The 16,838-nt window shown below is 43.3% G+C and overlaps 1 protein-coding gene across 1 annotated transcript in view; it reads right to left on the bottom strand.

The window, feature by feature from the left end:
- Positions 1 to 16,838, bottom strand: part of myo10l3 (myosin X, like 3) — a 45,052-nt gene that overhangs the window by 13,642 nt on the left and 14,572 nt on the right. The window contains exons 3-19 of the mRNA XM_084022770.1: positions 12,940 to 13,098; positions 11,770 to 11,957; positions 11,519 to 11,653; positions 11,191 to 11,315; positions 11,066 to 11,079; positions 10,872 to 10,956; positions 10,349 to 10,455; positions 9,986 to 10,115; positions 9,090 to 9,208; positions 7,247 to 7,393; positions 6,417 to 6,517; positions 5,992 to 6,058; positions 5,317 to 5,409; positions 4,228 to 4,296; positions 2,475 to 2,557; positions 2,271 to 2,379; positions 775 to 855 (exon numbers count right to left, since the gene is read on the bottom strand). Of these exons, the coding sequence (XP_083878896.1) occupies positions 775 to 855; positions 2,271 to 2,379; positions 2,475 to 2,557; positions 4,228 to 4,296; positions 5,317 to 5,409; positions 5,992 to 6,058; positions 6,417 to 6,517; positions 7,247 to 7,393; positions 9,090 to 9,208; positions 9,986 to 10,115; positions 10,349 to 10,455; positions 10,872 to 10,956; positions 11,066 to 11,079; positions 11,191 to 11,315; positions 11,519 to 11,653; positions 11,770 to 11,957; positions 12,940 to 13,098 (1,812 nt within the window). The remainder of the gene's footprint in view (positions 1 to 774; positions 856 to 2,270; positions 2,380 to 2,474; positions 2,558 to 4,227; positions 4,297 to 5,316; positions 5,410 to 5,991; positions 6,059 to 6,416; positions 6,518 to 7,246; positions 7,394 to 9,089; positions 9,209 to 9,985; positions 10,116 to 10,348; positions 10,456 to 10,871; positions 10,957 to 11,065; positions 11,080 to 11,190; positions 11,316 to 11,518; positions 11,654 to 11,769; positions 11,958 to 12,939; positions 13,099 to 16,838) is intronic.

Below are 16,838 nucleotides of genomic sequence, written 5' to 3' on the forward strand. Positions count from 1 at the left end.
TCATTTCTGCGGGATTAACGGGGCTGGTTTCATCTTGACCGACCGAGGCCAGGGGGGCGAATGCAAGGCAGAGCCAGCGAGGGCAGTGGACAGGTGAGAGAGGAAGATGGAGGGTGTGGTATGACGGAGAGGGGGAATGGGTGGTAAGGAGCTGACAGAAGAGGATAATCAGGGACTACCAGCCAATCTGAGTACATTAACAACTAACAATAACTCTTTCATACAGCGAATAAACATAATGTAACTATCCAATACCAGAAAATGGGATAACAGAGGATGTGAGAGGGTTAGCAGTTATGTGGTAAAGAGTAGTGGGGAAGTAGAAGGCTAGTAAATAAACGTCCCCCTGGCTGCACCACAGCCACAGCACTGTGGTCTTATCTTGGCATTCCACTGATGCAGCCAGATCAGCAGAGCATCAGCCAAGCCACTGCAGCTGGAGTGGCCAACAGTGACCTTTGACCTCCATTAAAGGGGATAAAGTGGCAGGAATGTGCTGGTACACAGCCCTTTTATTTGAGGAAGTACAATGAGAGTCTTTGCACCGAAAGCAGGAGAGCGGTGTCAGTTTATCGGTGAAGAGAATGCGAAGCAAAAACTGATATAATAGTAACATTTCAAGCGGAACATTTATATGACTAAAGATTAGCTCTCGGCAGTGGGAGCTATGAATAGCAGCAAGTAGGTTTAGCATCACAGGCGCTGACCTTGACAAAACCTGGCATGGTTTCTGACATCTTCTTTTTTTTGTGCAATGAAATTTGCATGACCTACCTTGTCCATGTTTGGTTTGATGCAGCGTACGAAAAAGGGGTTGGAGGTACTGAGTGTGGCCATCAGGGAGTGGAGGGAGTCCTGAAACACAAAAACAGGCGGGATGCCATGGAATTAAGTAGGTTATTCAGTCCAACTATATTCCTTATGTCTTTTTATTTATGCATGTGCTTCTCACCCTGTTGGGCAATAACAAAAAGTACAGAGAAAAGTTGAAATCCAGACAAGCCTCACAAACTGCTGTTTGTTCAGTGCTTTACGTGAGAGTGAGAATCTTAAAAGATGACAGGTTGAGGGATCGCTACTTTAGAAAAAAGATACATATCACCTTATCTTAGAAAGTTCATAAAGCTAGCTCACTTCTGTTAAAATTGTCTCACTGCAATGCCAGATTCTTTTCACCCATTTTAAGAAACTTTGGAACTTAATAACAAAAATTACTGATGAAGATGAAGATTTTTGCAGTGTTTGCATGATGCAAAATGTTAATCTGCAAGGTAATAGTAGAAAGTACAATTTCTTTCTGAAATGCAGTAGAGTAAAGGTATGAAAAAGCACAAAATATAAAATACTCTATTGAATGCCCCTCCACCACTGTTACAGGGTCAGTTACAGTAAAAGTACCACACTGTTAACAAAATACTCAAATACAAGTAAAAGTTCTGAAATTAAACAAAAGATTAAGATAAGTAAACGTGTGTATAAGTATTCTTGGCATGATGCATAAAAACTGATTAAATGTAATTTGATACTTTATGCCTCTAAAGGAGTATTACTCAGTACACACACACACACACACACACACACACACACACACACACACACACACACACACACACACACACACACACACACACACACACACACACACACACACACACACACACACACACACACACACACACACACACACACACACACACACACACACACACAGGACCCTTGAACCTTGCAGGCAATGTCAGCCCCGCTCTCCTCGCAGCCTCAGACAGTCTGTCTCCAGCGAGGCCTGGCCTGGCAGAGCTGAGCGTGATTGGCCCCTGGTTGGCCCCTCTCTGCCCAGCCATCAACCCTAATCCCCTGGCTTCAGGAACTGTAGGCCAGGGCAGCCTGCCAAATCCTCCCCTGCTCCTTCTCTCCACACCGCAGTCAGGGCATGCTAAGATAAGCCCTCCGCTGCACCCCCTCCACCGCCACAACCACATATTTCATACATCCCATCACCCATCAGTCCCTGCAGATCAAATACACTGGCTGCACCCCCCCCCCCCCCCCCCCCCCCCCCCCCCACTCTCTGTCTGTGCATGATTTCTATCCGCTTTTATTCATCTGGGGGCAGCACTCACACTCATCATGCCAAGACAGGCGGCCAAGAGCTAAGAGGTTAAACGATCCTCATATGCAGCATGGGAGACTATTAACTTGTTGTCTGTGTGATGACACAATCATGCGCTAAGCTGGGAGTGACGGTTAGATGATAGAAGCTCCAGTCTCACCCTGAACTGAGAGCTGACTGTGGGCTTGCGTCGGGCCGTGCCCATCTTTAGGGTCTCATCTCCGTTTCTGCTACCGACACGCTCGAAGAGGTCGTAGATGAAGTCCAGCCTGCAGACACACAAGTGATCATTGAAGCTTGCGTATGAACTGAATGATACAGGTGCGTGTGTCAGTGTGTAAGAGGAATAGTATGAGATGCTCACCTGCTGTCTTTGAGAATAAACAGGATGTCGTCTCTGAAGGTGTCTCTGTTCTTCTCCAGGATGCCACGTGCGTCGTAAAGCACCTGAAACCGACGTGAAAGTAAGTAAGAGTAGAGTGTGTTTGCATTTCTGATAAGATAAATTAGACAAAGCTTCATTGAGGTCACAGCAATGCAATAAAAAGTTTTAAAAAACAAGGAAATAATTCTGGGAAGCAATGGTACAAGTCCTGTTATGGAAGTCAATGGCTCTTTTGAGCTGAACGCATAAAACACAAAATAATGCAGAGACCATTTTACTGGTGTTCTTCTGTTGTCTGTAAAATTCATGATTTATAACCACAACCACAACCATCACATGCAATTGTAATGTAACATGAAAACATAAAAATATCGTCCTAAATAACATTTAATTAAAGATAATGCAACTGAGGTGGTACATGTGTCAACATAAGTACTGCAGCAAACTGGGTGGCATTGCAAGCACAGCCTTTAACCCAACACATTTGAAAACAAAACGATTTGCATGCAAGGGTGTCATAATTCAAATGCTTAGAGGTCCAAAGTCAATCCAGCACAGATGGACACACAAGTAAAAAGGCTCATTATGCAGACGGGGTCATTCGTGTTTTAAGAGGAGAACATTCAGTGCTTGTTGCTCATTTGAATGAAAATAAAACGCAAATTGCACAGATAATATTACAAATGTACACTGGAATTTAATCACAGGCACATTTATGTATTGACGTGTATTCACAGCTGTGTGTGTGTGTGCGTGTGTACTATAATCCAATAACAAACCCGCTCCCCTCCATTCCCAAGCCTCGAGGCTCATGGGGAGCCATGAGATCCAAACTTGACAACACATGTATTTATAAATCACAGACACACTAATTACACTCTATTCCTCTCACGTTGGAACAGACTTGTACTAAATGCTCTCTGTATCAGTTTCAGTTCACTAGGATGGTCTCGTGACGCCACAGAGAAATCAAGACATGGATTGTTAACAAAATCGCACAGGTGATTCAATCATATTGATCCCACACAAATAAAATACAGTCCATCTTCAAATCTGTGTTTGCAAAGTTGCATTACTGCTTTAAGGACACATAACATGTCTGACAGGGAGAAAACCCCCAGAATCCCCGGCACCACGCAAACAATCAAATCTATGGGGAGGATGCTGCTATTTTCCCCGCTGAACTCACAGCATGGTTTCAGATAACAGAAGGAGCTTTCAGAGATGCAAGCGAACCAGAGACACACACTGGAGAGAGAGAGAGAGAGAGAGAGAGAGACAGAGAGACAGAGAGAGAGAACAACTGGTTGGCCTGCCTGTCCTCTCTGGACCAAGTCATTACCATAGACATCCATGCCAGGCTTGTGACCGAGCTGCCACAGTCACACTGAGGAGACCTTGTCTGAGGCAGGCTTCATAAGGCGATTCTTTATCCCCCCCCCCCACACACACCCTATCCACTCTCTCTCTCCTCCCTGAACTCTTTTGCCTTTCTCTACACTTCCGCGGGAGTCGCGTCTGCTCATCACGTAAGCAAAGGAAGGAGAGGATGATGGTGAAACAGTTTCTCCTGACTAAGGGGGAAAAAAAGACAGAGGAGGAGCGATGCAGCATTCAGCCGATTTTGGCAAAGAGGACCATGCTACCCATCCAACAACTACCTCACTTCCCCTGCATACTCATGCAGGAAGCTATGTATCTGTGTGTGTGTGTACGTGTGTGCAACTGTTACCTCTCCGGCGTAGTGCTTGATGCCAAACTGGTGGTCGGTCACTCTGGGCTTCACATAGTATGCGTTTGTCTGAGGAGAAAGGACAAAGAGACCACTGACTTATTTAGAAATCATGTCCACTTAATTAGTGATAATCGAATTAAGCAGAGTAGAGATTAGAGTTCAGATGAGAGGTCAATAACATGTTGAGGGCTGCGATTTAACAATAATCTGTTCACTATTTTTCAATAAACTGATTTATCTCATCTTAAACGATGCCCAATCCACTCTCTTCCCTGATCGTTTCTGCTTTTCTCCACACTTCCATCAGGAGTCACGTCTGCTTATCACGTCAGCAGAGGAAGGAGAGGATGATGGTCAAACAGAGTAGATCTCATCCCGTTTCAAAGAGGATTTAAATAATTGACTGACTGAAACAAATGAAATCTGGTTTGATTTGCTGCGTCACACTGTGTCAAAGTTGCTTTGTTACATAGGTGTGCGTTTTTGTGTCTGATAATTTGAGTTATAAATGAATTTATAATTATATAACAGGGAAAAAGGACAAAAAAAATGGAAAAAAGCTGAAACATTTGGCATTGACAACCAAAATTGCTGTCAATAACTAATGATTTCATCACTAAACATGTCGCCTGCATAAAGAAACACAGCTAGTCTCTCCTCCTTCTCCTTTGACCGCAACCTTAAACCTCAAAATCAGATTCAGGGCCAGTTCTTAGGTCTCACTTTGTGGCTCTTCTGTTTTGTTTTTTCTCCATCAAATATAAAACCCCTGCTGGGTTTTCTGAGGACACTCTTTTCTCCTGCACACAATGCTCATCGGTCCCTGAGAATGGCTGATCACATTTCAGCATTGTTGTGTTTGCATGTGAGAGCGCTCGGGGGGGGGGGGGGGGCGTGTACGTGCGCTGCACAGACGCTCAGCGCTGTACCGGAGGCAGCAGGAGAGTTTAACTCTTCTTTCTGTCGATGCTGGTGGACGGTGGAGGCGATTCCTCTGCTTTTACTGGAGGGACATGGATAATTTGTATGTCTTTCGTGAGTGTCTCCCTGAAAGATGAAGGTTTTCACGCGTGCCTGTGGACTCACTGCGTGTCGGCTGTGCAGTTTCTCCAAAAGGGTGTAGTCTGTGCCTTTGGGGAAGCGACTCTCCTCATTGATAAGAGCCAACATGCCCAGCTTCTAAAGGAGAGACAGACGAGAGGAGCAGAGAGGGTTAAACACACCACAGTCGCAATGAAACTAGTTATAATCCAATTGGGGCACATCTGGCAGCTTTTTTATTATGACAATGCAATCAGGAAGCAACATATGAATTAATTACATTTACAAAAAGAAGGTTCACTGAGCGGGCACAATGTTTGGCACCTTACATTTACAGACTAATACCACTACAGCTGAAATCCTCTTATGGAGGATCATCAAATTGCAAGTATAAGTCGGGATCAAATATTTGCAGTCTTTTTGCTTCCCCTAACCTTATTCATTTTGACCCAGAAACCCTGCAGACACAAGACCACCTCTGCAGAAGCTGCGTTTTAACCGCGATTCTAACCGTGGTGATAAAATAAAACACTTTTTCTTAATGCTTCACTTCAGCCATACCTCCAGCCGCTGACTGGTGTGCATTACTGCAAACACAACATGTGAAATGAGACTACATAATGACAGAGTAGGAGATGGAGGTCAATGTAAGCACAGCGTGGCGTCTGGGTCAGGGCGCTCTGGTTGGCGGTTTGCGGAGGATCCTAGTGGTGGTGTTACCTTTTCTATGAGATCCAGACACTCTGCGTTATCCATCCAGTCTATGGCCTCCCACTGGATCCCCTCCCTGTGAGAACAGACACACACACACATCATGTATATAGATATATAAATATAAACAACTAGGACGACACAATGGCTGTATTGTCCAGCATGAGCATGTGATGAAATGAGCCATGTCCAAGCTGCGGGCTCATTATACAAGAAAACAACTGTCTGGGGGAGAAACTGAGCCCATCCCAAACCTCTGGCAGTCTGCCTGTATCGCCATGAGGAGGCCCAACCCCCACCCCCAGGCCTATCTGTCTGTGGGTCTGCTGGGTCTCCAGCACATGAAAAGTCTTGTTCTGCTTCCAATGTATCCCCAAGCCTAATCTGCAGAAAGGGGTTGTATCTTATTATCTAGATATGTCAAACATCTCTACCTGTTGTACTCCAGCTGTTCCAGGGAGAAGATGTGCTTGTTGAAATACTCCTGGAGTTTCTCGTTGGCGTAGTTGATGTTAAACTGTTCAAATCGGTTCACCTACGAGATGGAAGAGCAGGATTTAAAAGACAGTCCTGTATGTTAAAGATCTCCTTCAGACACGTTTTAAGACATAAATGATCCTACTTTGGATGATGATTCATTTTTACCACAAAAATATTCAATTACCTTGATAATTAAACTGAACTGAAGTTCTACCTCATTGAATAATCTATGAACATGTTTTTCTTCCTTCAAAAGTTTCACCACTGGTCAAAATGTCTATTTTTTCACTGAAATCACACTTATTTTAAGTTATAAATGATAATATTAAAGGTCCATTCAACTGTTGCAACAACCAGCATTTAAAAACAGATTTAAGGTATAATGTATTTAGTATGCTGGCCTTTCATATCAGATTCAATGTTTAAATTGGCTACAATAACGCTCCCTCACGTGGCTCAAACTGTATGCAGATATTCACTTGGCAAAAAAGGCCAAGTCTGCTCTCATTAGCTTGCAAGAAAAATATGATGCACATTTGTAACCGTAGTTAACTGTGGGTGGAGAAACTCAGATGGAGGTGTGGTGTATTCTAATGGGTCTGCATGTGACACAGCAAGGGGAGCCAATGGCTTGTTGAGTCACATGTTTTCTGATCCAAACAGCGTATTAAAAAACTGACATGGTTGCCTTCCTACACAGTTTGTGGGTTGGTAGATGCTCCAGATAACCACATTTTCTTGATGCGTCCCCTTTCAAGTTTAAATTAGACATGTGAACTTTCACCTCAAAGTTCTCAAAGCCAAAGATGTCCAGGATGCCGATGGACTTGAAGTTGTCTTTGCCTCTGATCTTCTGGTTGATCCTCATTATGATCCAGGAGAAACACTGAGAATAAAGTGCCATGGCAACCGAGTCCCTCGAGTCCACCGCCTGCAAATTGCCACACAGCGAGAGAAAGGTAACCACGGATACCAAGTCAGGAATATATAGAGGAAACTGTGCAGGCTGTGCCTCAAACACAACATACAGTGTGTCACCGTGTACATTCCATCAGTTCTTTGAGATGGCGGATAAAAACATGCGTGGTTGTGACGGGGGTGTGAGGCCTCAGTGGTGTGTCTATAAAACAAATAGTGGTTTAGAGACAAAACGTGTGTTTTGTCAGCATCTGCCTGCAAGCAGCAGGTAAGACGATGTCTGTTGTCACAATAGACGGCGGCGTTTATCGCCTACATATCTTAAGAGTGACACACTGCAGGCAGTATTTGTTGTTCTATTTAAAAAAATCCTGTGAAAGCAAAGCCAACTGTATTAACATGTTTTCTTTTTGTGGATGATTTTGCGGAGCTTGTGGGGAGAACGGTATAATTGTTTCAAACTGTTATACTCTATTCGACTGTGCTTCTCTGCAATTGATGAGGCAGCCTTTGTAATTTTTTAGCCAAACGCCACTAATTTAGCATTCCATTTGGAAAAAATCCTCTTCACCCTTTGAACCAGGTCTGAGTTTCTCCAGCTGCCGTGAAGTCGGCCTTTCAGCCAGACACCGTCCGTGTGTGAATATAAAAAGCTTAAAGTTGCCAGCTACACTTCCTCCACAGGCATTGTGCTCGAATCGAAAACAAAACAAGAGCGTGGCGGTGCGTACTGTACTTGGGCCACAATGCTCCTGGGCTTTTTGAGTAATCCATCATGCCCCGTCACCTCTTGCAACTAGCGGGTGTGAACAGAGTGCTGGTGGCTCCAGGATCTCCGTCACAGGGGTGAGAAGAATGGCTGTTTGTCCAGGATGGGGGGGGTTGGGGGTGGCTAGTGCAGGCAGTCGTGGGGTGGGTGACCCCTGGCCGCTGTGAGAAGAAGCCTTTCTTACCGACTCCAGGACTGGAATAATGAACTCTATTAAGAGACAAGCTGCTTCAAAAGGCCAGGCAGAACAAGCAGTAGCAGGGTGACAGCACACGGTCTTTGTCCGGCGATGAAAAGCTTTCTTGTGACTTTTCGTGCCACTGTGATAATAGCAAAAGGTCCATTCTGCATATTCGCCGATATTTATGCGCGTGAGTGGGCCGAAGGCTCGAGCTCAGCCAAAAAAGTATTGTGTCCTGCGTCAGAGTGTTCTTGTGGCGTACGGTTAAAAGGATAACACACGCACATACAGATGTGTGAAATATTCACATTCACTGCAGAGCGCGGCGTGGACATTTCGAAGCGGGGGCGTAATTATCGCACACCGACGTCTTGGTGCCTGGCTGCGCTGCCTCCAGAGGAGAAGACTCTCACTTCACCCTCAGTCATTGGCTCTATTGTGCTTTTGACTCAGATCGCTATCACGATGGCTTTATTGTGCCAGGAATCTGGTAGACAAAAAGCAGGAAATGGTCGGGAGTCACGCAAGGGATCTGGAGAGGCATGTGGGGGAGAGCGTCGGAGAATGGCTGTGTGTGTGTGTGTGTGTCACCAAGACAGGGGAGGGAGAGGGGGTGAGGACAGGGGGCCTACAAACAGGCATCTAGTGTATGTTTCAGTGTCTTTAATTCAAGAAAAGAAGACATGTGAATAATCCCTGAAATGTGGGCTATAACAGAGCCGTGTTAACAGCGTGAAGTCGGCTCGGATGTGTCGTTACCTGCTCCACAGTGAGCGGTGAGCAAATCTCCTCCCCTCTGAGGATCATAGAGCGTTGGGTCAACACCTCCGACAGCTGGAAGGAGTCCAGGCCGAGCAGCTCGCTGACATTGCTGACAACTGAAATACGCGCACACAAACAAATGCATTGGGTGAAGAGTATGCATAACGTCCAGGTGCCTCCTATTCATGTCAAACAACAGGCGTGACATATAGACTGTGATCCTATACAGTCTATAGGAAACTCTACTCCCCTGGCTGGGTTGTAGCAGTCTGCCGTCACTGTAGTTCACTGGTTCTTTGGAAAAGAGGTCAGACACGGCAAACAAAGGAGCCTTGAGCTCATGTTACAGCCTGTTTGGAGCTCTGTCTGCTAGTGCAATGTCAATCAAACTCATGGGCACGGGGTCTAACATCAGCGCTCTATCCCATCTAGAAAACTGAGGTTTTTTACAATCATTTTCAGCAAACAATTGGTTATTTTAACTGGAGCTAAAATGTGCCCTGTTTTTCCTTTAAAGAGCAAAACACTTTATACTTTTCCACTGTTTAATAAACATCACATCCATTTTGTATCCAGCACTTCAAGCCGTTGTTGGCAACTTTTTCTCAAACACACATATCATATTATTCTGTTATGTTTGGCTCATTAGGTTAAAAACTATTTTTTGTCTGGTTGCCAAATCACTGCTTTGATGATTAAAAAAATACTTTTTAACTAGTTTGGGAATTAGTCATTTCAGAGACACCTTTTTCAGACACTTTTTGTCATTTAGTATTAATTATAGCGGAAACAGAAATAACTGCTTCATCTAATTTTACACTTTTGTCAGAGCAATCTAACATACTCTGTGTAGTAGATCTGTTAGACATTATCCTCTCAATTCGTTCTCCTACCCCCTTTGGAGGTGATCTGAGCTCCTCCAGCAGTCATGAATTCAATGTTGCCCATCTGGAGGACAGCAGACAGCAACTTGAACACGTCTCTGATCTCCTCCTCGGTGAACTCCATCACTTTCAGGGCCTCCTGCAACACAGCACGGGGAAAGTTTCATCTTATGCTTAAAAAGCGTATATGAACATAATACAAAAAAATACAAAATGTTCTTCTAAAGTCAACATGACACAATTGTTTCCCTCCAGAAGTCAAGAGTCTGTCCAGTAAAGCAGTATTACACTTATGATAAAGGATTATGGCGCCCTCTGGGGACCAAACAAGCCACTTACACTAGCTGGATTTTCCTCTCATCTTGTCCTTACCATCACGCTGTCAAAGAGCTGCTTGTCATCCAGACTTCTGTCCTTCACGCAGCCCGACTGGCTCAGGTAGTGAAAAGACTCAGGACCCTCCGACAATAAGTACATGTCTGCAACACATGGAGAACAACACACTAAAATAAATACAATCCAACACATTCATGCCTAAGAGTGCCGAAGCATTTTGTCCTTATTTATATTCAGAGATAGCTATCAATGCTACAGAAGTATATTTAAGAAAAATAATAGTACATTCACTGCTTGACGGCATTTATGTTTTAAGTTCCTGTTTGTTAAGAATGTGGATTTGTCTTTTTTTTTCAATAATATTTGTATGTAAATTATGAATTTTCTACACAAAACTTCAACTTGACTGCCTTTTGTTAAATTATGATAAAAGATTATTTAAAAGAGCTGCTTGAAGTCGACATTTTTTAAATAATATTGGCCCTGCGTATGTTTGGTAACCATAAAAACCTACGACTTTGGCGACTATGTTGGTAAAGCCTTGATGTATTCTTCCCACCTGTGTGGTCTTTGTCTGCTCCTGCTAACAGAGCGTAGAAGATGTGGTAGTTTCTCTCTCCAGGATTCTGTCGAACCACTCGGTTCTTGGAGAGAAAAAATAATGAAAAATATTAGGAAAAATAATACTGTTGACTGTCGGTACTAAAAAAAAAACTCCACTTGCTGATCCCAGTCAACTAAAAACAAACTCACCTTTTCCAGCAAATCTGATGATTGAAAATCAAGGAGAACAACAAAGACTTACGGTGAATATCTCCTCTGACACAGACACTATGGACATTTTAGATTTCTCTACAGTATATCGAAGTAAAGGATACAGTCAATGATGCAGCCTCCCTGAATGTTTCCGTTCTGTGAGAAGTGAAGCTGGATAAACTTCCCAAAGCGACTGGAGTTATTGTTGTACACGGTCTTAGCATTCCCAAAGGCTTCCATGATGGGACTGCAGACAGAGGAAAACGCAATCAAGCAAATCAAATCATCTCCTCAGGAAGCATATTTTACATATTATACGACAGGATTTTGATCAAGATTTTTGATTCATGCGTTCGATAACCAAAACATATAGCAAATAATAATAAAAAAGTAAATATGGCTCTAAGAGGACAAGATAGCAGGTGTTGAGTTTTTGAATTCAAACAGTACCTGCTCTGGACCAGAGCCTGCTCCACCCTGGTGGTCCTCTCTGACAGAGGAGTGCCTGCTGAGTTTTGACTCATCACTGAGAGAAACTTGAGCAGCAGCTTGGTGCTCTCCGTCTTTCCGGCACCACTCTCCCCACTGGCCAAACAAAAACAAGGAAGGATCTAAATCTGGTTCATGGATTTCTAATGTCTAAGTCTGGATTAGTTTCATGCTGCTTCCAATATTTGTGTGATCATTGCATTAAATCCCACCTGATGAGAACACACTGGCTGTCGTGTCTCTTCCACAGGCAGCGGTAACACTCATTGGCCACGGCAAAGATGTGTGGCGGCAGCTCCCCCATCTGGTGTTTGCTGTACAGGACGACAGCAGCGGGGTCATACAGGCCGGCGATCTGCTTATAGGGATTTACTGCTGCCAGGATCGAACCTATATTGGTCTGAGGAAAATTAAAAAGCAGGCAGAAGTACGAGGTAGAAAGAGGAGTAGGAAAACAAGAGGAAGACAGATTTATCAGTGAAAGATGGTTTGAATAAATAGAAGTAGAAAACGTTTACATCTTGTACAAACACTGAACTCCTGCATGAGATCTAGAGAATCATTATTTAACCAGTCGTTGGGTTTCCTGTGACACAGTACCTGTAGCCTGTAAAACTCTTAAACTACTGTGTATGACCTAGTTTGCACTGAGGCTGGTAGTATTTTAGGATCCATTGCTCCTGCTCCAGTAATACACTTTGGGGAATGCCTAACCAAACTGTGTTTTGGGGTCAAATTTCCACAGCGATATCCTCCTGCGATGCTATGCAGACGGACCAGCACAAACCCTCAGAGATCAGATTAGGAGCTAGGATTTCGCAAAACCTGGTTACCATGTGACTGTGAGCAATGATTATTTTAATAAAAGCTTGGGTTGTGTTTCAGGAGGGCTCTGCCGTGACAATAATCCTGGGAGAGAGACAGGGTCAAACAAACACATCTTGCATTCAGGAAAATCCAGCTGAATACTCTTCATTCCAGTGGTTATCTGCATTTTATTTAGTGCTGTTAGGTGGTATTGTGAGCTGAAGTCTACCTTGCTTGCTTCTGTTAAAAGTCAGTTATGGTTGTTGTTACAGTTTAATGTATTTCCTACAATGCCTGCTGACTCAGCGTGTTTGATTCAGCTGTGCAGCTTACATTGTAATAGCAAGAGAGGAAGTGTGTGTCATGCTCCCTCCTCAAACAACACTTATTGTCGTTGCCTCTCAAAAAACCCCACAAAAATTCCCGTTTGATGTTTTTGATGGTTTGAGATTTGAAATCTCCATCTAGCGGCGCCGAGCATCCCGGATCCGACAAAGATGAGAAGAACACCTCTGGACCGAGACAAGAGACCCGCAGCTTGGAGGTTACAGATCAAAGACAGCGTGGTGCCTTACGTAGATGTTGTCTTTTTGGTAGCGCAGTAAGAGGTTGTGCATGATGGCAGCTTCATGCAGCTCTGCCAGTGTGGACATGTCCTCCACGCCATGGATGCTGCTGGGGTGCATCGGGTACACGGTTTCCCTGTTGAGCTCCGCCGTCTGTAGGTAGATCACCTGGAACAACACACACACACACACACACGTCCAAAAAGTCAACGATTTTATTTCATTTTATGTTTTTGTTCAGCCAACTAATCCAGCCAAAACTCTGTGATACGAAGCAGAGAAAACCCCCCAAACAATTGTGGATTGGAACCAGTTCGTGTTATTTACTTGATAAATTAATCTACAGTTTATCAATTGATGCTTTCCACCAACAAACCATTAAGCCGGGGTGATAAACCACTCTGATCCTGGCACATCTGACATGTGATTATTGTAATAAGTACATGACAGCCTCAACAGCAGCCGCACTCATGAAAACGTTCGCAGGGTGATATAGTGCCTGCCAGCCTTGCAGCTATCCAAATGGTTGGTAATCGACTAATGGACACATCATTTCATATTTATATGTCTTAAATACTAGAGGCAGTGACTTCAAGCTCACTTTCAGTATCTCTTATCTGACAGCAGGAATCCTACTGTACACTTGCTACAGCCCCCGGCTCTGAACAGCACTTCTGCAGAAGGAGGGCGGGTAGACAAGTTTACACACATCTGAATCTGACTCCTACATTGCGACCGTGGCACATGCATGCATGAATGACAGGCAGATTCAAGCTGTGATACAGGAATAACTGGGGCCAAAATGACAGATCGGGTCCCTGATGTGTGCCTGTCTGTGCACGCTGCCAGCATACCTGACAGGTAGACAGCCGCCTGTCTAACTCATGCCGGGACATACCCGCTTTCTAGTCTGACCATGTCGCATATCTGCAGAAAGGCCAATAAGATGCAATCGTTCAACAGAGAGCCTCGCAGCCTTTCTGTCTATCAGAACTCTAATGGAAGAGACGTGAGACGAAAGAACAGTCAGACTACTACTGTGTTGGTCATTTGATGGGAAGCGTTGTTTAGATCAATACTGATGGACACGGAGCTGGCCGCTGCGGTGTCCCAGCGCATTACTGCTGGCTAATGTGTCCCATTTGGGAGAAGTCTCTGGTTTTCACAGAACTGCTGAGTCAGCACAGGAGAAGCCGCTGAGGTTTGTATTGTAAAAACTGTAGATCTAAATGTTCGCATTGATATGTATGTGTGGATTCCATCTTTTGCATTTTCTAAAGTGAATCTGTGAGATGATATACCGACTCTAGTCCGGCTGCCGCCTCCCTTTCAGCTCTAGCCATCGGAGAATGGGCGTCCGCTGCTACGACAGCGCAGCAACAATGCCGTCATCAGTGGCTTGCTACATGTTTTTGTTGTACTGAGGTTTATGAAAGGGTGAAGAGGTCCTCGGGGAGAAAAACAGCATGTGCAGTGATGTCATGCACCGAGGAGAAGCTTGCTGATTTACAACCAGATGTCCCTAAATATTCAGCTTTAACCCCACCCTCTCCTCTCTGGAAAATGAGCCCTGATTTACCAGACTAATAAATCAGACAGGCAATTCACTTGCTTTACATCCTTAACAAGTATTATCATTTTACATCCAATTACATCACTCACTTAATGGGATTGATGTCATTATCGACACCTGGGCTCTGGTGGCTCACTGCCTAAAGTGTCATCATTAACAGTAAAAAATCAAAACAAAGAAAAACCCCACCCTATATTTGATCTGAACAATATCATTTTAAAAAGCATCTAAGAGATTCTGCTCACAAAATCATTGATCTTTAAATGTACAATGTAATTTTTCCACTTTAAAATGTCTAAAATGAATATGTTATATATTTAAATCACCTGGTTGGTTTCAAAAAGTAGGATAATAAGTAGGAACCTAACTAAAAGTTTGCAATATTAGCCACCAAGTGTGTCCTGAATAGAGTAACCACTGGTTTTATTGCTTATGCATTAAATTTTTCACATAAAATAAAAACAAACTGAAGAAATCTGGGAAACATCTTCTGCCCGAGTTCTCATTCTTCACATTCCCAAAGCACAGGTTCAAAGTGACATTGGGGTGGCCGGGAGGAAATGATAATTCTGGATAACAAACAACTGGGAGAGGCCTCCTCGGCACGTTACGCTCTCGATTGCAGCGAGGACCTCAAGTTTCTCAAGAGGAAAACAAATATGGATGCTTTAGCCAAACAGACAAGGAGCTGGGTACTCGGAAACCACCTTCACCACTACTGCAGAGAAATATGTAACACATGAGAGAGGAAAGCGTGTGCAGATACGTGTCCTCTTTACAGTGTGTCTAGTTTTCGCCTCGGCTTACATACATGTAGGACCTTTGTTTTTCATCTTCTTTGGATAATTTATTGTTCCGATTTTACAGAGCGAGCCTCGAGGGACTTTTTCCACGCTTGAATCATCAGAGATCTTCAGAGAAAACTGAGCTGGAATTTCCAGCATCAAAGGAGGTTTCACATTCCTCTGTTTTTGCCCCACTGTGGTGTTTTACAATTTGTTTCATTGTTCTTTTTTATTCCTGTGAGGTAAGACTCACAGCTCTGCCCTGACAGCCACAGCATTTATTTATGTCTCATAAATAACAGAAGATAAGACTAAAAGGACACTAAGATGGAATATGAGAGCTGATAAAGTCTAGACACAGATGAATATTTCCATTTTAGTCCCTCGGAGATGCAATAATGTTCCGTTAGCATACATTATTACAACAAGACGCACTGGAACACGTTTCCTGCAGAACAAAAGCCTGACCAGCCCAACAGTGATGCAACACAGTGTGTCGGCTGTTATTGATTTTCAGCTTCCAATAAGCAAATCTCAGTTTGGATCAATTTTGATCCGAATCCAAGATCAAAACACAACAACACAGGCGTAGTTTATTATGAGCACAAATCAGATGAATTATAGTCATTTCATGTCTGCCCATGATTTCAGTTGGTGCATGTTGTGGTGGTGTTTCACATGGGGGGGATGCAGTCTCATCAATGTTAACGATCTGAGTGGTGTATTGATAGCTGGGGAAGATTTCATGCCACTTATAACAACATGTGACTCGTGATTGATTATTCAAAATGTTCACAGAAGAAATCAATCCTTTCCAAATGGAGCCTGGTGATGACACTATACGCTGGCGGCCACGAGGCTGGAAGCAGACAAATAAACAACTCCTCTCACTGAAACTTTTGCTCATATAAAATTCACAACTTTTATTTTGAGTCTTGGGTTTTGTGATTAAAAGCTTTTGAAGGAACTGGGCTGGTTTTTCCTTTTTCTTTTTGCTTTCTTCATATATTTGATCCTTCCTTCTCTCAAAAAACAAAAACCCACAACATTTTGCGCAGGTGTCTGGTCTGCAGATAGAGGGTCATTTTGAAAATCCTCTTGAAATTTCACATTTTGCACTTCATAAAATATTAATAAAAGTGATATACAGTATTTTCAGTAGCAAAAAAAATTTGCTTATTTTAAAAATAAAAATCTATCTGGATAACATTTTGCAAGTCATTTTTCATATAATAACATAAACCATTTTATGGTTCCAGCTTCTCAAATGTTACTCTTATTTGTTAATTACAAAATGTTGATTTTCTAACAAATGTATTTTCTTTGACAGAAAATATTTCCCCTGATGAATGAAAACGCATCAAACTCAAATGCAAAGTCTCACTAAAATGACACACACTAAAAAGTAGGAGCAGTTTTCCTGGACAACACAATAGCGACGATCTGAATTTTAAACTTTCCTGCAGATGTAAAGCTCTTTCCTTTTGTTTCCTCCTCGCTGAAACCACACCCTGCTGCTGCTTTGTTTGACCAGATCTGTTGAATATTCA

The sequence above is a fragment of the Eutrigla gurnardus genome (genome assembly GCF_963514095.1).
Source record: "Eutrigla gurnardus genome assembly, chromosome: 12".
Lineage (NCBI taxonomy): Eukaryota > Metazoa > Chordata > Actinopteri > Perciformes > Triglidae > Eutrigla > Eutrigla gurnardus.